The sequence below is a fragment of the Nelumbo nucifera genome, chromosome 2 (assembly GCF_055504915.1).
Source record: "Nelumbo nucifera cultivar China Antique chromosome 2, China Antique-T2T, whole genome shotgun sequence".
NCBI lineage: Eukaryota > Viridiplantae > Streptophyta > Magnoliopsida > Proteales > Nelumbonaceae > Nelumbo > Nelumbo nucifera.
This window is the reverse complement of record NC_142650.1, coordinates 4,496,651-4,522,754: the sequence shown is the minus strand read 5'-3', so window position 1 is coordinate 4,522,754 and position 26,104 is coordinate 4,496,651. Positions and strand designations below refer to the sequence as shown.

Here is a 26,104-nt window from a genome sequence, read left to right as displayed (position 1 = left end):
GGCCGTACAACTTAAAGAATGAAGAAATTACAAAAGTACCCTTGCAGTACCAAACATATATACAACAACATCTGTCAACAGTGTTTAATGTATAATTTGTGAGGCTCTCAATCTAATTGAGATGTTGAATAGTTTCACTCTTGTGCATCCTAAGTTTCAATCGACTGATTTAATATCAATTAGATTTATGACTTTGATCCTGAAGAGTGATGAAGTGTCCAACAAGAAAGCTTTTAATTAGTTCGTGTATTAGCTCCCACCTAGTATTTTAAAAACAAATCCGGCAATGGAACCACTTTTCCTCCAGGTAGTGGGCAGCAGTTTAACCATTTGGGTCAAATGGATCAACTGTCATAAATTATAAATAAATAATATTAAAATATAAAAATAGATAAAAATTTAGTAAAAAAATACAGAGTAGTGCAGAAAAAATTGGGCATGTTTATAGAATTATATATTCATCATATTAAATAAAAAATAAGTATAGAAAATAAGAATTATTGTTGTTAATGATGGAAATAGCTAAAGATATAGAAAAAGTGCAGAAAAGAAATAAAGGACTTAGATGCATATTAGGCTTTTAGTATCTGGATGATAGTTCCTCAAAAATAAATGATATTTTATAGTTAAAAAAGTGGTTTAGTGTCAACAACCCAATGACCCACTGAATGATCGAACAGTTCAGCTGTTTGACCACCTGGATCACTGGGTTGTTGACTCAGTTAACGGATTTTAGTAAGTAAATAGGTCAGGGCCAAACAGCCCAGATTCCTAGCCAGGTGATGGGTTGACTAGTCTGACCAGTCCGGTCAACGACCGGTTTAAAACCTTGCTTGGATAATTTCAAAGGCAGTTATTCATGAGAAGCAGGAAGTTTAACTTCTATGGTCTAATTTGAATAAACACCTTCCATAAAAATAAAATCTCCCAGTACCACAAGGATCTGTTTCAAATATCCAAGATGTCATAATCCAAATGGATAGTATGATAAAATAGAACTAAGTATACAAAGTAATTGATAGGAATTCAAATGAGAATGCATAGATAATAGCCCCTCCCCCAGGCGCATCCAATGGCTGAAACAAATACAAGGACAATATTTGCATGATACTATTTGCTAAATTCTGACCCCAACAAGGACACCAATCTCGATTCCAAGGAATAATGTCATAATGAACGTAATGGTCCAAAGAAGGAAGTCTTTCTTATCCACATGCCACAAAAACATAGCTTCACCATAATCCACCTGAAACAATAAACCAGAAAGAAGAATAAGCACAACAATTGCTTTGAAAAGGTGTACACCAGCAGGTTTACTTTATATATCATAGCACAGTAGACATGCATAAGTGGCAATGGGCAAACTATGGATATTAAAAATTTCAAAAAGAAAGAACAGAAAAGTAGTTTTTCTTATCAAATGTAGGTTTTCTTTTCTCACTAAATAAAAAATATAAAACAACATTCACAGCATTCAATCTAAAAGGAGCTTCATAAACTCTTCAGAATAGCCCAACTTCCAATGAAACACATGGCAAGGCTAGAACATAAAATCATGAAACAGGGTTGGTCCTCCTCAAGTTGAAACCAAAAAGGGACTACATCTTGCTCAATATGTTCCATCTCTACATTAAGCACAAAAGGCCCTTTCCTGATAACCTGTTTCTGTAGAAAGAGAGAGATCAACTAGCACGAAACCCACGAAGATACAATTTCTTGTATTTTCATCTTGCTTTTTTTTTTTTAATTATGGCATCTTTCCTTTAAAGGTAATCCTATTTTTCTCTACAAATAGCCCTATAATCTCCAATTGCCAAAAGATGATCAAAGTGCAAGCTTTGCACTGAAACAAAGTTTTGTTTTCTATGAAAAGTTAGTTTCCCTTATATTCTATGAGATTTCATGGTTCCCCCTCTAAGTGAGAATCCAATAGTATGCATCAATAAAGAGAGATTGTACCCAAATTCTCTCACTTTCAAACAAGAACCAGCATCTAAAATTTTGCCTTACAACCACAAGCACAATTCTTATGATCTTCCTTTAGCAGGGGTAGAACTAGCAGAAGAGACTAAGAAGGGCCATGCCCCGATGATATATAAGGTGGAACCCATCAAGATCCTATGGTTTCTGTGGATTGGTACCCCAGGGAAAGTTTCCAGGGTCCACTTCTGTTCTTCATGCTACTCTGGGTCACAAGTCATAATGTTTTAAATTGTATTCTTGTTATTTATTCTATGGTCTTTAAGGTGTTGTCACAACTTTCTCAACAAACTCTGTTGCAACAGAATTTTCTTTCAAACATCTAGTTAGACAATTATGATTGTAAGGGAAATTTCATCCTTCCAAATACTGAATTTTGAGGAAAATTTTGAAATGGAGTAAACTTTCTGAATAATTTTTCTTTGTTCTCCATTTCTTTAGCTACTTTGTGTAGGTGTAATTCTTCCTCTTTTGTTAATAAAATTTTAAGGTCGCCTGCCTCCACCTCAAGTAAACTTAGGGGTTAAAAATAAAAGATTAAGCTTGTTTGATTTCAGGAAAAGATTGTGGGGAATATAAATTGAAATTCATATAATGTAACTGTTAGAGTTAGCCGAATAAGGGTAGATTAGTCAACTCACCTGGGTTAAGTTATGAGCTTATGTGGCAGTCTTATTAGAGGTTCTCTGTCCCATACTTAAGTAGGGGCGGCTTAGTCCTTGTACATTTAATTAGAAGCCTAATCACTATTAAGAGGTCGACTGATAGGGTTTAGCTATCAGGTTCGACAGTTCTTTCATCTTCTTCTTCTTCTCTTCTTCTTCTTCTCCTTCTCTTTCTTCTTCTCCTTACTGGTTCGGACTACTGTAGCAACAGTAGAAACATGGTATCAGAGCGTGACAACTTCAGTTTGTGCTTCAGTTCTCTCCTTTTTCTTCTCTGGGCTGTCAATGGAGAAAAGTGGTTCGTCCCAGGCCTGAAACATCACAGCTCTTCTTTTTTCTGGTGCACAGAACCTCCTTTCCTAAGAAAACAACTTCAGCAGTGAATGGTTGGCTGAAGCTCTCAAACGAAGGTTGGTTATCTCTCCTCTGTGTGCTGTTAGTATTTCTGGGTTGAAAATCTTCAAGAACTTGAGAGGACTGATCAGAACCTAGAGAACTAGGTTGGTTGTTGCCCTGGTTCTTGGAAAAATTCCAAGAACAGGCTGTGTTTACAGTGACCAAATGGTGTAAGGGCTGCTACTGTAGGTGGCCGAATGGTGCAAGGTGTAATGCAATGGTACTAGTTGAGTTTTTGTTGGTCTTGTGGTGCCCTCTTAAAAGCGTTAAAGCAGGTCTGTATTGTGTGTGACAGCTATGGCTGTGTGGTGGTGCTTGTGATGCACAAACTCTGTTGAGTAGTTGTAAGAGAGCTTGCATGTGGTTAGTAAGTGCTGAATTAATGTCGGTGTAGTCTGTGTTTTTTTTTTTTTTTTGTGAAATCAGTAGTGGTGTGGATAAGAACAAAGGCGTGTGTATCTATCATTGTGTTTAGGGACTGCTGTAGGTTCTGGAACATCAAACTCTTGACAGCAGCACTTTGTTGGTGATTGGGAATTCAGATTAAAGGCAGCTCTACAAGGAAGTGTACCCATTGTGGCAGGGAAGGACATTCCGTAAATTTTTGTTATGATCTTCATGGCCGCCCTCCCTCTAAATGGGCCAATCATGCTGTTGCTGGTGGGGTTGATGCCAGTGATAATCAACAGGCAGACCTAACTCCTTCCACATCTACATCTGTTTCTGGAAGGGAGATGATGAGTGTACCGCGTGATGAGTATGAGTGGTTCCTTCAATCCATTTCACAACACACTACTGTTACTCTTGCCCACTCAGGTATAGCTTGCCTGTCATCTAAAACCTCTCCTTGGATTATTGACTCTGGAGCCTCTGATCACATGACCGGGACTCCAGGTGTGTTCTCTTCTCTCTCTGAAACTTCCACATCTCAAACTGTTATCCTTGCCAATGGTTCCTCCTCTCCCATCTGTGGTGTTGGCAATGTTGACATGGCTTCTCTTTCTTTATCATCTGTTCTATATGTCCCTAAGTTTCCATTCAATCTTATGTTTGTTAGTAAATTAACCAAGACTCTTAACTGTTCTGTTACTTTTTTCCCTTCCTCTTGTGTTTTTCAGGATCTCAGGACGGGGAAGAAGATTGGTGGGGGGCATGAAGCTGGTGGATTGTATTATCTTGACGGTGGTGGATCGTCAGTTGCACTTCAGACTTCACTCACTCCTCTACAGTGGCATTGTCGACTGGGACATCCTTCTCTCAAGGCACTCAAGATACTAGTTCCGTCTTTGAGTCATTTGTCAGTGTTACAGTGTGAGTCGTGTCAGTTTGGGAAACATCGTCGTGTTTCCTTCAGTCCTAGAGTTGAAAGTCGTATGTTGAGTCCTTTTGCTTTGGTTCATTCAGATGTTTGGGGCCCGATCAAAATAGAGTCTTATAATGGTTACAAGTATTTTGTCACTTTTATTGATGATTGTTCAAGAATGACATGGATTTATTTAATGAAAGAAAGGAGTGAATTATTTTCCATTTTTCAAAAATTCAATGCTCAAATACGTACACAATTTGGTGTTCCAATCAAAGTTCTTCGTTCAGATAATGGTCGTGAATATTTTCTAACTTCCTTTCAATAGTATTTAGAACAGCATGGCATCATTCATCAAACTTCTTGTGCATCCACTCCTCAACAAAATGGGGTGGCTGAACGAAAGAACTGTCATCTCCTTGAAACAGCTCGGTCTATTCTTCATCATATGAGTGTTCCTAAACGGTTTTGGAGTGATGCTGTACTTACTGCGTGTTTCCTCATTAATCGGATGCCCTCCTTTATTCTTCATGGTCGGTCTCCCTTCTCTATCTTGTTCCCCACCTTGTCTCCCTTTCCATTAACACCTCGTATCTTTGGCTGTGTGTGCTTTGTTCACAATCTGAGTCCTGGAATAGACAAGTTGGATGCACGCTCCATTAAGTGTGTCTTTCTTGGCTACTCTCGGACTCAAAAAGGGTACAAGTGTTACAATCCCATTACTCGGAAGTGCTATGTTTGTCCTGATGTCACATTTTTTGAGTCTGTTCCCTTCTTCTCAGGAACTGAAGCATCTTCATCTCCACCTTTACTTCCTCTTCCTCTTCCGGTCAGTGATCCCGTTCCGGGTGTTCCTGTTGGAGTTGACTCGTCACCTCATCCAGTGCAGATCCCTACTGAACGACCACCAATTCGGCAAGTGTATACACATCGAACGACACCGGCCCCTCCTCCAGCTTCTACCTTGTTCGTGGATCCTGTCGTTGCTCCTGTTGCTGAACCCTTAGGACTTGACCTACCCATTGCCTTACGGAAGGTAAACGTAGTTCTACTCTCCATCTCATTTCCAATTTTGTTTCAGTATCTCGCCTTTCCGCCTCACATCGCCAGTTTGTTTCACTATTGTCATCTATTTCCATACCTAACAATGTCCAAGAGGCTCTTAGTTCACCTGAGTGTAGGCAGGCAATGGAGGAGGAACTCTCTGCTCTTCAGCATACTCACACGTGGGAGCTCACTACTCTTCCTCCTGGTAAGCATGTTGTGGGTTGTAAATGGGTGTATATTGTTAAATACTTGCCAGATGGTAGTGTGGAGCGTCTGAAAGACAGACTTGTTGCTAAAGGGTATTCACAGTTGTATGGAGTGGACTATATGGAGACCTTCTCTCCAATGGCTAAGATTAGCTCTGTCCGTGTGTTAATTTCCCTGGCAGTTATGTATGATTGGCCCTTATTTCAACTTGACATAAAAAATGCCTTCCTTCATGGTGACCTTATAGAGGAGGTATATATGGAGCAACCACCTGGGTTTGTTGCTCAGGGGGAGGCTGGTAAGGTGTGCAGACTGAAAAAGGCAATTTAGGGGTTGAAACAATCGCCTCGTGCTTGGTTCGGGAAGTTTAGTGAAGTGGTGAAGAATTTTGGAATGAAACAATGCCAGGTTGATCACTCAGTGTTTAACTATGACTCAGAAGCTGGAAAGATTTTATTAGTGGTCTATGTGGATGATATTGTCATAACTGGTAGTGACAAATTGGGGATCGACAAACTCAAGGTCTTTCTGCAAAATCATTTTCAAACAAAAGACCTTGGGACATTGAAGTGTTTCTTGGGTATAGAAGTTGCTAGATCAAGACAAGGTGTAAACCTATGCCAAAGAAAATATGTTCTCGATCTATTGGACGAAACATGACTGTTAAGTGCAAAACCGGCTGAGACTCCTATGGAACCAAATGTTAAGTTGAACAGTGATACAGGGGAAATATTTGATGATCCTGGAAGGTATAGACGACTAGTGGGGAAGCTGAACTATTTGACTATCACGAGACCAGACATCTCCTTTGCAGTCAGTGTGGTGATCCAATTTATGTAGAATCCTCGTATATCTCACTGGGATGCAGTTCTTAGAATTGTAAGATATTTGAAGGGAGCTCCGGGTCGTGGCTATTGTATAAACCAGGAGGAAAACTTGAAGTAGTTGGGTACACGGATGCAGATTGGGCAGGTTCTGTGTCTGATAGAAGATCTACTACAGGTTACTGCACATTTCTTGGAGGAAATCTTGTGACGTGGAAGAGTAAAAAATAGATGGTTGTGGCTAGAAGCAGTGCTGAAGCCGAGTACAGAGCCATGGCACACACTACATGTGAATTACTGTGGTTGAGGAATCTCCTACAAGAAATCGGGTTCCACATGGATAAACCTATGAAGTTGTACTGTGACAATCAAGCTGCACTCCATATCTCATCCAACCCTGTTTTTCATGAGAGAACAAAACACATAGAGATTGATTGCCACTTTGTGAGGGAGAAGGTTCTTACTGGAGAGATAAGCATAGAACATGTAAGCTCAGGTGATCAGTGGGCAGATTTGTTTACAAAAGCCTTAAGCTCAGGGAGAGTGAACTATATATGTAACAAGCTGGGATTATATGACATATATTCTCCAGCTTGAGGGGGAGTGTTAGAGTTAGCCGAATAAGGGTAGATTAGTCAACTCACCTTGGTTAAGTTATGAGCTTATGTGGCAGTCTTATTAGAGGTTCTCTGTCCCATACTTAAGTAGGGGCAGTTTAGTCCTTGTACATTTAATTAGAAGCCTAATCACTATTAAGAGGTCGACTGATAGGGTTTAGCTATCAGGTTCGACAGTTCTTTCATCTTCTTCTTCTCCTTCTCTTTCTTCTTCTCCTTACTGGTTCGGACTACTGTAGCAACAGTGAAACAGTAACCAATGGAGTTGACATTCACAAGTGTAAAATGTCAAAATGCAACACAATAGGTCCATTCCAAAAACTAAAAACAATATACTAGGAAGCATTTGAAGTCTATAAAACTTTTTCATCGAGGACCTTTTTAATAGGTAATCTGAAATATGTTAAATGGGAAAATATATTAGAAATTCTGGTAAATTGTAGCAAAATTGCTATCCATTATTACAAGAACTTACCTAAAAACCTAAACTGTTGGGGGTTCTTTTTGGTAACTGGATTTCTCAAGTTACAGAATTTTTGTTTGCCAAAATTTCTCCATAAAAAAGTGTTAAGCTTGATTACAAAAAATAACAATGGCCATATGATTCTTCTAGTTTTTGGTATACAATTATCCTGCTTCACATGGTACAGGTCCTACAGGTTGCAAGACCTATAAAAATGTCACTAATTGGAGTAATTGAAGGACAGTGGATGTACTTGATTGAAATGACTTTCCACCATAAAACACAGAGCACGGTCTTGATTGAAATGACTTTCAAAAGGCTTAAAAGGGTAAATTCCTTTTCATCCAAACTGGTCTACTCACCAGACCCATTACAGCAGAGATCACGATGGCAGCCAGAGCACACTGCAATAGAGACAAGTTAACCAATAATTACCATTTTAATGGCACCGTTAGAGGTCAAAAACAGCAGAGTAGACATAGAAACAACAAAAAAGAACCACCCAGTAGCTACTAGTTTACCTGTATTATCTAGAAAATGGCAAAACCATGGACTCCATAACACATGATTTAGAAATCTTAAAGCAGGCAAAGGCAACCATATTTTGTAAATCATAGTTTTGAGCGTTGGTAACAGTGTTGTATGGACACCCCACTTTTGTAGGGGACTTGCAACTTGAGTTGTATCCCCAAGTTGACTCTTGCCTGACCCTCCAAAATATGTGTCGGACTTTGCTACATTGTGAATCAGGCGAATTTACCAAAATGCCTATAGTCTCCGACACTCCAAATTACAAACCTTCACTTTGAATACCTCTATTAATAGCGGTACAACCATTTAAATTGTTTAATAAGTCATTCTAGCATTTGCATTTTTCTAATTTGTACATAACTTATAATTCATTATTTATTGAATCTTTTCCAATTAGCATCGAGATTAGGAAAAAAATGAAAAACAACTAGCATGGTCACATGGAAAATAGGAAAAGTCTCTGGTTTAACTTATCAATTGTAAAAGTAATTTAACTATTTAAGCTATTTTGCTCCCAAAAGAGAAAGCACCCCCGTGAATTTTGATGAATACCATCTGATTGATCACCTTGTTTATGATACCAATTGATTGGCTGGAAGTTTTTCCGGTATGATAGTTGAATCCTAATACAAGTTTATTTTTTTAATTACTATTGTTATTATTGTTTCTGGTAGTAGCAAATGTGCATGTGCTTTGCATGTGGCAATTTTAGATGATGATGATGATGATATGTATCCAAATTTTCTATATAAAAGTAATTATTGTTTATCACACTTATTTTTCTTTAACATGATTAATATAAAATATTAGTGAATTCCTATATTTTTCATTCTGTGTGTTTTTATCTTTTTTATTTTATAATTTAATTCTGACATCAAGTGTTGAGATATTTGACCCAAAAAGGTTGAACTGTTGACTCGTCACCAAATAGGAAAACAATTTCATTTTTGGGTTACTTTTAAATTTTTTATTTCATTTTCAACATCAATAAAAATAATTATTGTTTATCATATTTAGTTTTCTTTAACATGATTAATATAAATTTTCTACATTTTTTGTTTTCTGTATTTATTTCTATTTTAAAAGTTTTGTTATTCAAATATGACATAATGGATTGACCCATTTGATCCGAATGGTTGAATTGCTTACCCATCACCTTGATGGGAGAACAATTTTGTTTTTTTGGGTCAGTTTTAAAAATATGGGTTTTATATTGTTAAAATTATTGGATATAGATCTAATTGTTAGAATTTAATGGTGAGAAAAAATAGCTTAAAAATAAGATTCAGTGAGAGAGAGTGGGAGTTAATACCTCAAACATAAGACTTAATTGGGGGTGGGGGGATTTAATGACGTGAAAAACAATAGTTCAAAATTGAAGGGGATTCTAAGACAGTGGTGGATTGGTTAAATAATCCGGAGGATGTCACTTGGGGTTACAAAAATGAGTTAAAAGAAATTCAAATGGCTGACAAGAAATATGTCAATAACAGTACAGTGGGTTGGGAGATCAGCTAATGCATTTGCCGATGTCTTGGCAAAACAAGGAACAAACAGGGAAACATTGTTATGGGCGCAACTGCAACTCTTGTTTAACATTAACATTCATGTAATATTTGTTGTAGTTATGTATTTCCTGTTTGGAGAGGCAGCACCTCTCACCTCTCTAAAGGGATTTTCATGTAACCAATCTTTGAAATAATGGAAGATGATTTTATTTATAAAAAAAAAAACAGTAGTTCAAATTACATTTTCTGCCCTCACAATTAAAGAGTGATCAAATTAAAAAATAGGGGTATTTTAGTTAAGAATAGAATCCAATGAAAGATAATGGAAGTTGATATCTTAAACATAAGACTTAATGAGAGGGAATTGAATGAGGTGAAAAGTAGTAGTTCAAATTACATTCTTTGCCCTTTCAATTAGAGAGGGACCAAATTCAAAAATAGGGGCATTTGAGTCAAACAAAAGTTCCACACTCCCATTCGTATTTTTAATAGTCTATGTAATAGATTATTATTATTATTATTGTTGTTGTTGTTGTTGCTGTAAGGCCATGGACAAGGTGAAGACGATGGTCAAACCTCGAAAGTCTAAGGAGTGGAAGTGGTTCCATGGAGGAGAGAAGTTGGGGAAGAAAAGCAGTCAGATAGGAGGGTATGTAGAGAGGAAAGTTGGTCAAAGGGGGAGAGAGGTGGAGAGAGAGAGAGGGGGGGGGGGAGTAGAGCTCAGGTCCCGCATATTTGAGAATCCATCTTATTTATATTTTCTTATTACTTAAATGAGAGTTTTTTCTGGTCACTATGCCATGTCAACATAGGTGGCCATCTGTCAACCATTGGTCTGTGCACACACCACTTTCATGACTCATCCTAAATTACTGTCTTGTAAACCAGATTAGCCATTGGACCAAACTGGCTTGGGTTTGGTTCAAGATGGACTGAACTGGGTCTATGGCCTTTTCCATGTCTATGCCTTTACAATTACAATTATTATTATTAGTTATGCCAGTCGTGTCCACAAATCCTAATTTTTTGGGTTCACTAAGTTGGTCTCCCGGACAGATGTCAGATTCTGACTCCCATATCTGAGTCCGTGCAACACTGCTTGGAATCCAGGCGCCAGTTGAAAATCAATAACCAAATTAGATCAATAACTTACTGTTTCATTATAGAAAACAGACCTGAGGTATTTCTGTGAATAATGGTGTCATGAACAGAAGAGCACATCCCATTATGATTCCCATAACAATTCCAGACAAGCCAGTTTTTGCTCCGCTTTCATGATTTACAGCAGATCTAGAAAAAGAGCCTGCATAATTTGTTCAAAGTATTATACTTCAGAATCATTGACATTAAGGCTAAAATGTTCAATATGTTATATATAACAAAGAATATGTGTATCAACCTCGATTTGTTATGGTAAATTGTGGACCCAAACTTACAAAAATACAGGCCTCATGAACATCTCACCTGTTGTGGGGTATGCTGAGAAGAAAGAACCACATATATTTGCTACACCAAGACCAAATAACTGTTTGCAACAAGAGTAAAATATTTTAGAATTTTCATCCAATAAAAATCATGTCTTCCACTAGCTAGTCTTTGAATACATAATGATCAAGTATTAATGCTACATGGCACACTTGAAATACACTACTTCTCCACCCCCCCCCCAAAAAAAAAAAACACTACTTCTATGCTTTGAAAATCTCTCATGCCACGTCATGTGAGTTTGGTACATTTATAAGATTTCAGTTTACTATAACACGTCATAAATATGTATCTGCTCATGGACCAGTAAAGAACAAGGGAAATTTGGTCCTCTTTGCTGAAGTGAAATAAAAAATATCCTTGGAGTAACTAAAGCATAAAAAACAGAGATTTTTTTGATAAGGGTTGCGTCAACATGTTTGTAATAGGCATTTATTACCTGCAACAGATACACCATAGATGGCGTCAATTTGGGCATCAAAAGGGGATTGGTGCAAAAAGAGGGTGTCCAATGGATCCAAATGACAACCTCTCCCTCTGCTATTATTAATTGCAGTTATATTTCTGTCCAATAGGCACACATTAATGCAACTCTTAAACACATAAAATTATATTATTAATATCCACAATCTAGATAAAATCTTGCACAGTATAAGGCAAGCTGCCACAGGGAACATTTGCTTCAAGAAAAGGTGTTAGTACAGAAGTAGAGATAATTGTCAATTCGACAGCAGCCTATACATCATCTTCGGAATTGAACTATATATTATGAAGATAAGGGTATGCACATGAGGCCAATGAACACCATCTATGCCTCTGAATGACCTTATTTGTCATCAGTCCATGAAAACTATCAGAACAAGGCCTGCAAATTACATGTCACATGTTGGAATATCAACCTACCACAGGGGATTCCAAAACACCAAAAAGAGGTGCCTAGGCATTTGCTTGCTCACAAGAAATAGATGAAATAAGAGTGATAAGAAAAAGGAATTCCACTATAAGCTCCACTGCAATTAAATTTTCTCCTTTTCGTGGCCATTTGTTTGAAATGATACAATCACATTTCTTTGCGACCACTACAGAATTTGGAAAAAATATGTTCTACAAAAAACTTCTAGCACAATATATAAATAAATATGGACTTCATTATAATACTGAGGGCCAAATGTAGACACATTATTTGGACAGAGTTCACAAATCAAACACATACATAGTGAAGAGCAGTGGTCTGAATCAAAATTGTTGCAGATGGGGAAAAAATTAGAACTCATAGACACTTTGAATCAATTTGTGTACTTATATTTTACTGATTAGATGTGTTCTGTTTTTCATTATCACATTTGTGTCGCAAACACAACAAATGACAAACTTTCCATGCTAAAGTCTTTGGACCAGAACAACTCAGTAACATGGCAAGCAAAATAAATAGATTATAAGAAGACTACCTGCACTAATAATATAGTTGTCAAGGTGTCCCCTGGTTGACAATACACCCTTGATGGGGCACCCAGCTTAAATGCCCTGAATTATATTAAGAAGGTACCCATCTAGATGACAAGGCATCTGCTTTTTTCTGTTTTTCCCCTTATATTTCCCCAATTTTCTGTTATTAAGCATACACACATACACACACTCATTTATTAAATATTTTATTAGAAAAGGACAAATCCTTTTTCTAGTTTTCTCATAGTTTTTTGATATTCAAATTCTCTATTAAGTACTTATTATATTACAAAAATTGTGTTAAAGTATTGAAACTAATAGATCTACTATTTTTAGATATGATAATTTACCATGTTCTGATATGAAATTAATTGTTATTTTGTAAATAAGTAATGATATTATTCAATTTATATACTCTCTGGCTGGTATAAAAACTAGGGAGCTAACCTAGAATTTAGGTTCTCTTTGCTAAGTTTCATCACCAAGGTAATTAGATACTCCACTATTGCAGCATCACCCAGAAATTGTCTATATACCTTACAATTGATAAAAAGAAGATAATGTACTAAAATTACAATAAAAACTTTATTATATTTCTATACCTCTTGATTAGCATCCAACTCATATCCATTCTTTGCTGCCAATGCTTTAGCAATCCCCACAGATTCCTGGAAGTCAAATGTAGAAGTTAAGCCTCAATAAAAAAGGCATCATAAGAAAATAGATCAAATAGTATGTCTTACCAATATAGCCACACCCGTGATAAGAAGAGTTGTTGGAATTAAAGACTTTGCATACCCAAAATTTTTAGGAATGGAAAATTTTGGAAGTCCTTGTGGAATTTCTCCTACCTAAACCAACAATCAAGGATTCAGATCTTATCGTTCTTATGATGTTATGTGCATTTCTAAATAATTTATAATTTTTTGATTCTATAAGAAAAAATCCTATCTAAAACAGATGAGGGATGTAGTTATTACATTAGTTCCATTCTTCTTTTTTCTTTTGAAAAAAAGGTCATGAAAGGGAGGAACTTGCAAGAGATGGGCTAATGAGTAGACACTCTTGTCTCTTAACACAGCAACCATAATGCTCTATGCTGTCATCCATTAATGTACCATGTTCACAAGAGTTTCATTTGTCAGTTATGTCAATATATGCATTAATGCACATTTTTTGAGTATGCATTCCATTCTTTGAAAGAAGAAAAAAAACATTTTGCAATTACGGCCTTTTTTCATATTTATCTAACTATACAGAATTAATACACTGCAAATCAATATATAACATTTTTCCTTTCAATATAATAGAATAAAGCATATGTTGATCAAGGAAATACAAATCATTTTATTGAAATATTCTATTGTCATTCCTTAAGTGCTTGCATTGTATGAAATATCAAGATAAGGTTTACTTTACAAGGTTTAGAAAATCATTTTTCACCTATTCATTATTTATACCTAGGCTACCTGATGCAAGACGCAAAGGAAATTCAGAGTAATTTGTGAGTTATTTGGGCCTTGACCTGAAACAGGAGAGAAAACTATCTCAAGTCTGCCACTCAACTTGTGGTCAAAATTTACATGTTTAACTTCATTTTGGTGTCATTAGAAGGTTTATTCAATTATGTACCTGAAAATACCAAGATTATATACGACATAGACAATAATTTAATGAGCTAATTTATGAACAGTCAGTGAGTCTATGGCGGGATTTCTATTTTTAGGTTATTTTTTGAGTTAATGCTTTAGGATTTGTTTTGGTAAGCATTAGGTTTAAGTTGCTTATTTATTACAAATTTATGTCAAACATTTAATGCATTAAAATTTCAATTTTAATTATTTTATGAGTTACGACTTCTACTCAGTTTAAGTCATTGCATCTATGTATGTCATCTGGAGAGTGTTTACAAGTCTTTAGATTAGAGATATACATCTATATAAGGTCCATAATATTCCTCTAAAAGAGAATGATGAGCTTGAGAATAAAAGTTTGCCCTTGGCTTCTTTTCTTTAAGTATGATGCTCAAGAACTTTTCTTCTTTGGTATGACTCCATTTAAGGCCTCGTATTCTGTTTGGCAAAACTCTGTACTTGATTCAGGAAAAGAGATGCAACTCCTGTAGTTTTTTTTAAGATAACTGAAATCCATTAATAGGGAAAAGTACATGAGATGATGTACATAAAAGAGCTAAAAAGATAGCTAATAAAGGCTACACAGGCAGGGAGCTAGCACTATGAAGACAATCTAGAAAATAACTCCTGTAGTTATTTTCTTTTAGCATTTTTTCTTTCTCTTAATCTTTATTTCTGTTACTTTAAGCTTTCCATGGTTTGTGAATTTGATCATTCCAAGGCTATCCTACTTCACCACCTTAATAAGCATAAAAATGTAGTAAGAGTTCCTTTCCTCTTTTTATGTGTTACTTATCACTACCCGTTATCTGCTTGACATAACAAAAAAAAAAAAAGACTAGTTTCCCTGAAAGGTAATAGAAGTAAGGTATAGGGTTTTAATTAACCAAATGCCTTTGAGTTCAAATTTTTAACTCCTCAAATGTATAATAACATTTATTCGAAGTAAGTTTTGTCTCTTTGTTGAAGGCTTTGGCTCAACAACTGAAGCCCAGGGCATAGACTTGATAAACTAAAAAAATCCCTTCAGACTAGAGTGTCTTCAGAGAGTATATATGACCCCAAGGCAGAGGATGGAAGCATCAAACATAAAAATCTCTTATATGTAGAACAAAGGGCTCTACTTTTGATAAGGGATTTTGGCTAGAGGCTTAGAAGACTGCAGTATAATATACATTCTTTGCTGTGGGGATACAGGAAAACTTTGCTCTGAATAAGGAAACAGTAAGGGCAAACCATCCTATTTGCAAGGATTTGGGTGCTAAAACCTAAAGGTTTGCCTTCTGAAAATTGCAATATCTACCTCTCAATATATGTTGTTATTGTTATATTTTGGTAATTGTGTTTTTCATAAAATTTAAATCAAGGATTTGAAAGTACAGGATCCACAATTCAAAATACCACATTTCATAATTGATCTTGCAAATGATTCACAAGATGTTGCCTAAAGATCAAAAGCTACCCCTTTTTCTTATGTGTACATACTAGCTCAAAAATAAGTGTTCCCTTGACACCCCTTGCTTAGCTAAGGTATCTGCCATAGAATTTGATGATCTATTGACCCACTTGAAAGTGGCCTTAGCTTCTCTTGCTAGCCTCCTGATCTCCCTCATTTCCTGCCTGTACGTCCATGGGCCCTCATTATTATTCACCATCCCGCTCACTCACTACCGCCATGAAATCTCCATCAACCTCTATTTGATCCATATTCATCTGCTTAGCTAGTTTTAACCCTTATAGAAGAGAAGTAAATTCTTCTTTCAGAAAGTTCCCAAATTCATATTGGACCTGAATATAGAGCCAAAACATATCCACTTCCATCTCTGAAAACCTGCCCCATACATGAAGGGCAAATATTTCCATAGGAACTGCCATCAAAGTTCATTTTCACTCTATTGCAAGTGGGTGGAATCCAAACTTCTTGACTTGTCACCTTCAAAGTTGAAGAGGCTGCTATTGTATTCCACCCTCTAAGGCAATCATCTACTGAGAAGTCCTTGAAGATCTCCATTGTTTTGATCCAATGGATTACCTTGAGCTTGATTCCTTCTATTAAAGCTCTTACATTCTTAAACTTCCCTTTAAACAGTCTGTTATTTCTTTCCTCCCATACTGACCATAAAATAGCCACTCTTGTTGCTCTCCACATCACCTTCCCCCTTTCTTTTTGTCATAGAAATGAGACTTAAGCTGAATAAGTTAGCAACATCCAAAGGAGGAATCCATCTGAATCCAAGGGGAGTCACAAATGAGCAGGAGATTAGTACTAATGGGACAAAGTCTCACCACTAGCATTGCATAGATAACAGATATGAGGGGAAACACAGAAGTTAGTCCCCCTTTTTTGATGCATGTCACTAATGTTTATCTTACTGAGGGCCACTTCCCAACAAAAAAGTATGAGTTTTTTTTAGGGGGGATTGGCTCATACCACACTTCCTTAACCAGAAAATCCTGCTATCCAGACAAGAGGGATCAAGACTGATCATTTACAAAGCTGCTAGCAGATCTAGCAATAGGAACAACTTCCCCCTCCTAAGTCCTCTTCTTAGCTCTAAGTCCCAAGCAACACTGTTTATTTAGATGCTTTGAGAGTCTCACCAGGGAAACAAAGCAACTTTCCTGATTAGTTACTTCAGCTAACCATATATGGATAGATCTTAGTTTTTGGAACTTTGTGCATTGTTAATTTTACGGGGGTTAGGATAACAAATATTGCAGTTCAGGAAATAGATTGCTAATCTCTACTTTATATACCTAAATACTCAAAAGAGATGAACAAAAAAAAGTTAACATGAATTACAACATCTCTGTATTGGCATAAAATAGAGCAGAGGATGACCATATCATGCAATAATATAATATTAGTAAGTGAATAAAGTAGAAGTTATTCTTACCACAGAAATGGAAGATGGATGGAATATTTTAACAAAAGTTGTACCAAGAACAACTGCTGTAAGGGGACCTGTAGCTCGTAGGAATCGCAAATGCTTCCTTGATTTTCCCTAAAACATCCATAGCATGAATGCATCAAAAGATGATTAAGAAAGTAGTTTATGCTAAATGTAAAGAAAAAAGACACCAGTAAACTCCTACCAAGTGCTTCATGACCAGAAGAATTGCAAGAATGATTGACCCCATTACGAAGGGGGGCCATGAAAACTACAATAGAAAAAATCCAAGGTCAGTGAAAAGAATATATTCGGTTCTTAAATTATGCTCAAAATTAAACAATTATTGTTAATGTTACAGCACAATATCAGATTCAACCAGTCCAAATATTGAGGCAGTACTTATAGATTCCTTTTAAGCAATAAATTGCAAATTGTACTTTTTTACCTATGGAAAATTTTAAGGGATTTAAAAAAATTTAGATGGTCACCCTCAACCTGGAGTAAATTTTGGGGTTTAAAAAAGTTTTTAGGGGATGATTTGGGCACATCTGAATTTTGATGTGTAAGCCATATCCCCAATGAAAAGACAGAAGATGCTTATGATGATCAAAACTAGAGTATAGAGGGATGTCTTTATTTTAGAGACTTAAACAAGAAAGTACCTCTTTATCATTAACAAGGCTCTTCTCTTGTTCATTAAAAGTTGTGCACTCAGATCACCACCTAGGTTTTCTGGTGGCATATAGAACATTATCATTTCATACATACCCCTGTTAAGAGTAGGTTTGGTACAGGTCAACCCAATCCAACTAAATAAAATTGAATACCAAATCCAACCTGCCCTATCCCATGAATAGTACCCCCATACTTGGTAAAGGATATATCTACAAGTGTTCCAATGCTACTATGTCAATGGGTCAGGTTTGGTACAGGTCAACCTCAACCCAAACCCAATAGGTTGGGTCAAGGCAGGTTTACCCCAACCCGTTGCCATCCCTAGTCAAGACGTATACAACATAATGAAATATAGAATCATAATAAACAATTTAAATCACATTATGATATGAAAATAACATTGTTTTTTCTAGATTATTAATCATACTGCCAAAAGTACAAACTTATTCTTTCAGGTTCACCAAACTGGATATTCTGTCAATGAGAAAATCTAACATCTATACCAACATTGAACTTCAAAAAACTTGCCACCCATACAAATCATGTTTCATGGTTCCTATTTGTCTATTGCTACATTCTTGTTAATGCTGTCAATGGTTTTGGTCTTGTCCAGTTTAGGATAGACTCGATCCCACCCCAATAAATAAATGTGAAGAACCAGTTCCAACCAGAACCTAAGACTGACCCAATTATTAATTTGGAACTACTGGGTCTGACCCAATTATAATTGACAGATATACTTTTAACCTGTAATTTGACAATAAACCTACTTATTTTGTTAAGCAGACATAGTTCTGACATCATAATGTGATAATATTACAAATATATCATGAGAACAAAATAGGTATTAGAATGGGGTGTCTTTTTAACATGCTAATACATACATACATAGTATGTATGTATGTATGTATGTATGTATGTATGTATGTATGTATTGGGACACACAATGCAGACCCAAACCCTATATAATTGAGTTGGTTCAGTTCAGTTGGGTCTGCCCAAACCTTCTTTTTAATATAAATAAAGAAGAAAATTTTATTACTAAAATGATGAAGTACATAAAACATAGGTGACAAGGAGTCATCCCCAGTAAACATAAAACCAAGAAAAGATGATAAATTCACTACTCCAACATGCAAAAGTCATAATCCAAAGTACAAGAAGTCAAATAAAGAATTTAAAGTTTGCCAAAAGTCTGATCCAAAGTATTCTTTACTGAGGCCATCAAATTCCAGAAGAACCAGCACCCAAGCAACTACCCTTGAACTGATTGCCGCCCCAACTTATTCTAAGCTTTTCATCTTCCCCTCTGTTGAAGTTCGGCCTGCCCTAGAAGTCTGTTTTGTTTGTTAGCTGAAAAGTAAAGTAAACAGCAAGAAGGAAGAGAGGAAAGAAGAAGGAAGAAAGAGGAAGAAGAAGAGAAAAGGTCTGGTTCGAATTAGGAAAAAATCAACCCTAGTTTCGACCAGACCTGTTATTATATTATTAATATATTGGAAAAGAAATAAGTGCCCTTATTTAAGTAAGAGGCACTCGAACTAACATAATAGTACACATCAGCATTCTCAACAGGTACAAAGACCAAAATACCCCTTCACTAACACTCCCCCTCAAGCTGGTGAGTATATATCATATATTTCCAGTTTGTTACATATATAGTCCACTCTCCCCCGACTCAAACCTTTTGTAAACAAGTCTGCCCACTGGTTTCCCGTATTAACATATGCAGTCTCTATCACTCCATTCAGCACCTTCTCTCTCACAAAATGACAGTCAACTTCGATGTGCTTGGTTCTTTCATGAAACACCGGATTGGAAGAGATATGAACCGCTGCCTGATTGTCACAATAGAGCTTCATTGGAGTACCGATGTCATATCCTATCTCCTGTAGAAGGTTCCTTAGCCATACTAATTCACAAGCAGTATGTGCCATGGCCCTATATTCTGCTTCTACACTGCTTCTTGCCACAACTGTTTGCTTCTTACTTTTCCACGTTACCAGGTTACCCCCTAGAAAGGTGCAATAGCCTGTGGTAGACCGTCTATCAGACATAGAACCTGCCCAATCAGCATCGGTGTATCCTTCTACTTCCAGTTTTTTGCCACTTTTGTACAGCAAACCACGGTCAGGAGCTCCTTTCAAGTACCTCACAATCCTTAGCACTGCATTCCAATGTGGGACCAAGGGTTTCTGCATGAACCAACTCACCACACTAACCGCAAATGAAATATATGGCCGAGTATGGTTAGGTAGTTTAGTTTGCCTACAAGTCGTCGGTATCTGCCAGGGTCTTCAAATACTTCACCTATATCACTGCTCAGCCTCGTATTTGTGTCTTCCAGTAAATCAAGCACATATTTCCTCTGACACAAATTAATGCCATGCTTAGATATTGCTACCTCTATGCCCAAAAAGTATTTTCAATTTGCCAAGGTCCTTTGTTTGAAAGCGTTCCTGTAGGAATGCCTTCAATCTGTCAATGCCCATTTTATCATTCCTAGTCACAACGATATCATCTATATACACCACCAATAGTATTTTGCCTATCGGAGAGTCATGACTGAAGACAGAGTGATCAACTTGGCACTGTTTCATACCAAACTTCTTGACCACCTCACTGAACCTACCAAACCATGCTCGAGGGGACTATTTAAGTCCATATATAGCCTTCTTAAGTCTGCATACCTTACCATCCTCCCCCTGAGCAACAAACCCTGGTGGTTGCTCCATGTAGACCTCCTCGAGCAAATCACCATGCAAAAAGGCATGTTTGATATCTAGCTGATATAGAGGCCAATCATACATAGCTGCAAGGGAGATGACAACACGAACTGACCCTATCTTAGCAACCGGGGAGAATGTCTCTGTGTAGTCAATGCCATAGGTTTGGGAGCACCCTTTTGCAACCAGCCGTGCCTTCAGGCGCTCAACACGACCATCTGGCAAGTACTTAACGGTATACACCCACTTACAACCGACAGCCTGCTTCCCAGGAGGAAGAGCAGTGAGGTCCCAAGTGTGATTATGATGGAGGGCAAAGAGCTCTTCTTCCATAGCACGACACCACTCTAGAGAGGTAAGGGCTTCCTGGACATCCTTAGGAACAACCACTGAGGATAACAAAGAGATGAACTGGCGATGGGAGGCGGAGAGGTGAGTAAGGGAAACAAAATTGGAAATAGGGTGAAGGGTGCAGGTGCGTTTACCTTTCCGTAAGGCAATAGGAAGATCAAAGTCGAAGGATGGTGTCGGATCTGGAGCTGGATCTGTCGACGGTGATGAAGTCGGAGGAGTCGCAGCCGGTACACGTGGGCGATGTGTATATACGTGATGGATAGGTGGACAATCAACGGACGGTGGCACCGGAGGCAAGGACATAGGCACGATTGGAACCAGAGGAGGAGGATCAGCCACAGGAAGGGGAAGAGGAGGAGGTGATGTGGAGGAAGCAGCATCACCGGATCCCACGAAGAACGAAGTAGACTCGAAGAAAGTAACATCAGCACATACCAAGGAACGACGAGAACTGGGATGGTAACACTTGTACCCTTTTTGAGTCCGGGAATAGCCAAGGAAGATACACTTAAGGGATCGTGCATCTAACTTGTCAGTCCTGGGACCCAGATTATGGACGAAGCAGACACACCCAAATACCCGAGGAGGAAGGGGAAACGGAGACATGTTGGGGAACAAGACACTAAAAGGAGAACGACCATCAACAATAGACGTGGGCATCCGATTAATTAAGAAACAAGAGGTGAGCATTGCATCACTCCAAAAGGATTTGGGAACATTCATGTGGTGCATGAGTGAGCGTGCCGTTTCTACAAGTGTCGGTTCTTTCTCTCAGCAACCCCATTTTGTTGTGGGGTGTAGGTACATGAAGTTTGGTGTATAATGCCATGTTGGTCCAAGTATTCTTGAAAAGATGAAGACAAGTATTCACGGCCATTATCAGAACGAAAAATTTTGATGTGAACGCCAAATTGATTGCGGATCTCAGCATAAAATTTCTGGAAGATGGCAAATAATTCACTTCTTTCTTTCATTAAATAGAGCCACGTCATTCTTGAAAAGTCATCAACAAAAATAACAAAATATCTGTATCCATTATATGACATCACTTTATAAGGACCCCAAACATCTGAATGAATTAAAGAAAAAGGACTCGACACACGGTTATCAACCCTAGAACTAAAGGGAACACAATGGTGTTTCCCAAATTGACACGACTCACAATCTAGAACAGAAAGTTGACTCAATGAAGGGACCAAGGACTTCAGCACTTTCAGCGAAGGATGACCAAATTTACAATGCCACTGGAGAGGAGAAATAGATGACTGAAGCCGTTGACGTTCTTCCACCACCATCAAGATAATACAGTCCACCGGCTTCATGCCCTACATCAATCTTCATCCCTGTCTTGAGATCCTGAAAAGCACACATAGAGGGGTAAAATGTAATGGAGCAATTAAGGGACTTGGTCAGCTTACTAACAGACATAAGATTAAATGGAAGCTTAGGTACATATAAAACAGAGGATAGGGATACAGGGTCTAGGTCAACATTACCAACACCACGAATAGATGATGTGGAGCCATTAGCAAGGGTAACAGATTGTGATGTTGAGCAATGAGTGAGGGATGAAAACACACCTGGAGTTCCCGTCATGTGATCGGAGGCTCCAGAGTCAATAATCCAGGGGTTGGGTGTGGATGCCAAACAAGCCATACCTGAGTGCGCAAAGGTAGTTGTGTTCTGCTGCGACGTGGATTGAACAAACCTTTCATACTCATCACGAGGAACACTCACCATCTCCTTGCCTGGACCATCTGAAGAGGTAGAAGGCCTCTGGTCAGCTGACCGGTTCTCTTGTCTAAAGCTGGAACTGGTGTCACTAGTCATGGCATGGTTGGCCCACGTCAAGGGTGGACCATGTAAGTCATAGCAGTAGTTAATAGTATGTCCATCCAAACCACAATGAGTACACCTCCGTGGACCCGAGCCACATCCTCTACCACGAGCCCCCCCTGAATCTCTGCCTCCAGTACGACCACCACCACAAATATGTGTAGATCCACCACTACCACTCCGGCCATACACTGGACCACTACTGCCACCACGGCCAGGTTGGGCTCCTCGAGCCCCACTTCTGCCACCTCGACCTCTCGACACTGCAAATGTTGATTTATCTGAGATATTAGAGTTTTCCATAGATCCAATGGAAGTCCTCCGAAGACGAGCAGACACCTCATCTAAAGATGGAAGGGCAAATCGTCCTAGTATCTGGGCTCGTACTGGTTCATACTCAGACTTCAGCCCCACCAGAAACCGAGTCACATCAAGTTGCTCTCTCTGTTGCTGTTGAACCTTGACATCAGAAGTGAGAGGATGAGAGACATTTAACTCATTACGGATATTTCTCATACTGGCATAGTACTCCTCAAGGCTCTGATTTCCCTGTTGCAGATTGAAGTATTCCTGATACAGTTGATATACCCTAGTTGTATTATCCTGACCAGAATACAATTTCTTAGCATGATCCCACACCTCTTTGGCTGTGTCAAGAAACATGAAGTTCACACTGATTCTGGGTTCCATACTGTTCCACAACCATGTGATGATCTGTGCATCTTCCTGTTCCCAGTCTTCGTACTCCTGAGAATTAGTAGGGGGTTTCTCCTCTCTTATGTGCTTTACCTTCTTCTTCGCCATCAGAAAAACCTCTATAGACTTGGCCCAAGGGACATAATTCTCTCCATTCAGTTTAATGGAGGTCATTTGGACATTCAGGTAGTCAGTAGATATCATCACACTAGGTTTACTATCACTGTTATCTGCCATTGCTGAATTCCCTTATCACTGAATCCTGAGCACTACACACAGACACTTCACCGAAATCTGCACACTGATTTCAGCAATAATAAAGGCTAAAAGCCGTACTAGTAACACCACAAACCCTACTCTACAGCTACCGGAAGTTTCACCATTGAGTAAACACTACTTCCCTTCGAATCACACACAAACCAGCATAAACCCTAGCATACTGCAATCTGAAAACCCATCATACAATCTGTACCACACCTCTCATGTGTTCCATAACAGAGATTATGCATAAAAAAAAAACTCCTTACCTCATCGCTTGAGGGCCAACCACACGAAGGAATGAAACACCACTGCACCACACGCACCAGCCCTACATTAATTAGGGGAGGGCTTAGAAACCACAACAACCAATCACCAACGACACCACCGGAGGCATAGAAACCTCCAAGGGAAGAGGGTGATCACTCCTTTTCAGCCATTTTCCCAGTCTCCAACCAACGGCTGAGAAATCCAAGAGAAACCCTAGTTCGAATGCGCAGAAAACAGAATTCTAGCAAATCTGATTTGTTTAATGTGGCTCTGATACCATGTTGAAGTTCGGCCTGCCCTAGAAGTCTGTTTTGTTTGTTAGCTGAAAAGTAAAGTAAACAGCAAGAAGGAAGAGAGGAAAGAAGAAGGAAGAAAGAGGAAGAAGAAGAGAAAAGGTCTGGTTCGAATTAGGAAAAAGTCAACCCTAGTTTCGGCCAGACCTGTTATTATATTATTAATATATTGGAAAAGACATAAGTGCCCTTATTTAAGTAAGAGGCACTCGAACTAACATAATAGTACACATCAGCATTCTCAATAGGTACAAAGACCGAAATACCCCTTCACTAACACCCTCAAACATTCTTTGGTTTCTCTCCTTCCAAACCTCCCAGCAAACAGAAAAGCGAATGCAGCTCCAAATGCTTTTAGATTTAGGATTTTCATGGACTCTCTACCAGCAACCAAAGATCCTCAGCAGTATTAGTTGGCACCCATCTGGCCACCTTGAAGAGAGAGGCCTAAATGCCTTTCACAAACTTACATTGGACCAACAGGTGTAAAATGTTCTCCTCTTCATCCATACACATAACACATCTATTTGGGAATCGATATCCTCTTTTCTTCAACATATCTTGAGTAAGAATACTACCTGTTAACAGTTGTTTATGTTCTCAGGTTTAGTACTGCAAGGGTACTGTTGTAATTTTCTCTTGTCTTTATGTTGTATGACTGGGCCAATATAAATAATAATACTAACTCTCGCCCACTAAGTTAAGGAGGGCTCTCAGTCCACTCGAGTCTCCTCTCTTCTCTCCCTCTCTATTCTCCTCTCCTCTCCTCTCTTCTCTAGTTCTTGCTCAACATGGTATCAGAGCAAGTCGTCCAGGCCTGAAGGGTGGTGTCAAGCAAACCTGGTGTTCAATGTCGAGCAGATGGTCTTCTTCATCTTCTAGTCCAGAAGTTATAGAGACTCTTCATCTCCCAGAGCTGGCTCCATCGAACTGCTAATCTGGAGTACTCAGTTCGACCCAGAAGTCATAGAGACCTTTCATCTTCCAGAGCTGGCTCCATCGAACTGCTAATCTGGTGTACTCAGTTCGACCCAGAAGTCATAGAGACCTTTCATCTTCCAACCCAGAAGTTGCATCCACCGTCTGTTTGACAGTAGAGAGGCTATCTCTTGAGGTTCGTAGAGGGAGTTCTAGCTTACAGAGAAGCTATCTTCTGAAGTTAAAAGAGGTATTGGTCATCTACCATTCGGCTGCCCTACTGATTGACTGGTTATTGAGTGAATGTTCAGCCGATTGATGGACTGTTGATTGACTGTATTCCTTAACAAGCTGCTGTATTCAACTGAGTTTTTTTTTTTTTTTATTCCTTCAACCCTATGATGGACTGTTGATGCCCTAAAGCTGATGTTGTATTGATCTTATTGATTAACTGTTCGGCTACCCTGTTAATCTCAGTGACTGTTTGGCTATCAGGCCTACTGATTGTGTGGTGAACTCCACCATCTTTTTCATTCTGTTGGGAGGTCATATGACCTCGGTTCATTTGTAGGTCATTCAGATCTGGTGATGTACTGCAACTGCAGTATTTTTTTTAGTTTCCTAAAAGGATTGTAGGTCGTACAGACCTGTTCCAGTGTTGCATCAACAGGGTTCAGCCTTTACTCCCAGTGAAACCGTAGGTCAGAAGGACCTGTTTTCAGCAATAGCCTTGTACGGCAATATTCATTTGGTTCCTCTTTTTTTAATCCCGATATCATGAGTAGTGAAGATTCAGCCACATCTAGAGTTTCCTCAATGCTGAATGGAATGGGTGGGGGTGACCTATCCATTCCTATGGCTGTTATCCCTCTTGATGGTTTAAATTACCTAGAGTGGTCAAGAGGGATCAAATTATACATCACTGCAAGGGGGAAAATAGGCTATATAAATGGAAGAATCAAAGAACCACCCTCTGGGAATGCTGAATATGATAGATGGGCTCAGGAGAACAATATGGTTATGTCGTGGCTCTTGATCTCCATGCAACCACAAATAAGAAAAAACTTCATGTGGGCTGAAA

General features: G+C 38.4%; 1 protein-coding gene across 2 annotated transcripts in view; it reads right to left on the bottom strand.

Moving 5' to 3' along the window:
• Positions 1-26,104, bottom strand: part of LOC104594642 (sulfate transporter 4.1, chloroplastic-like) — a 47,753-nt gene that overhangs the window by 14,057 nt on the left and 7,592 nt on the right. For both annotated transcript variants that reach the window (XM_010255033.3, XM_010255034.3), the window contains exons 5-12: positions 17,203-17,268; positions 17,004-17,111; positions 13,216-13,323; positions 13,075-13,140; positions 11,006-11,066; positions 10,717-10,844; positions 7,865-7,906; positions 1,130-1,246 (exon numbers count right to left, since the gene is read on the bottom strand). In XM_010255033.3, the coding sequence (XP_010253335.1) occupies positions 1,130-1,246; positions 7,865-7,906; positions 10,717-10,844; positions 11,006-11,066; positions 13,075-13,140; positions 13,216-13,323; positions 17,004-17,111; positions 17,203-17,268 (696 nt within the window). The remainder of the gene's footprint in view (positions 1-1,129; positions 1,247-7,864; positions 7,907-10,716; positions 10,845-11,005; positions 11,067-13,074; positions 13,141-13,215; positions 13,324-17,003; positions 17,112-17,202; positions 17,269-26,104) is intronic.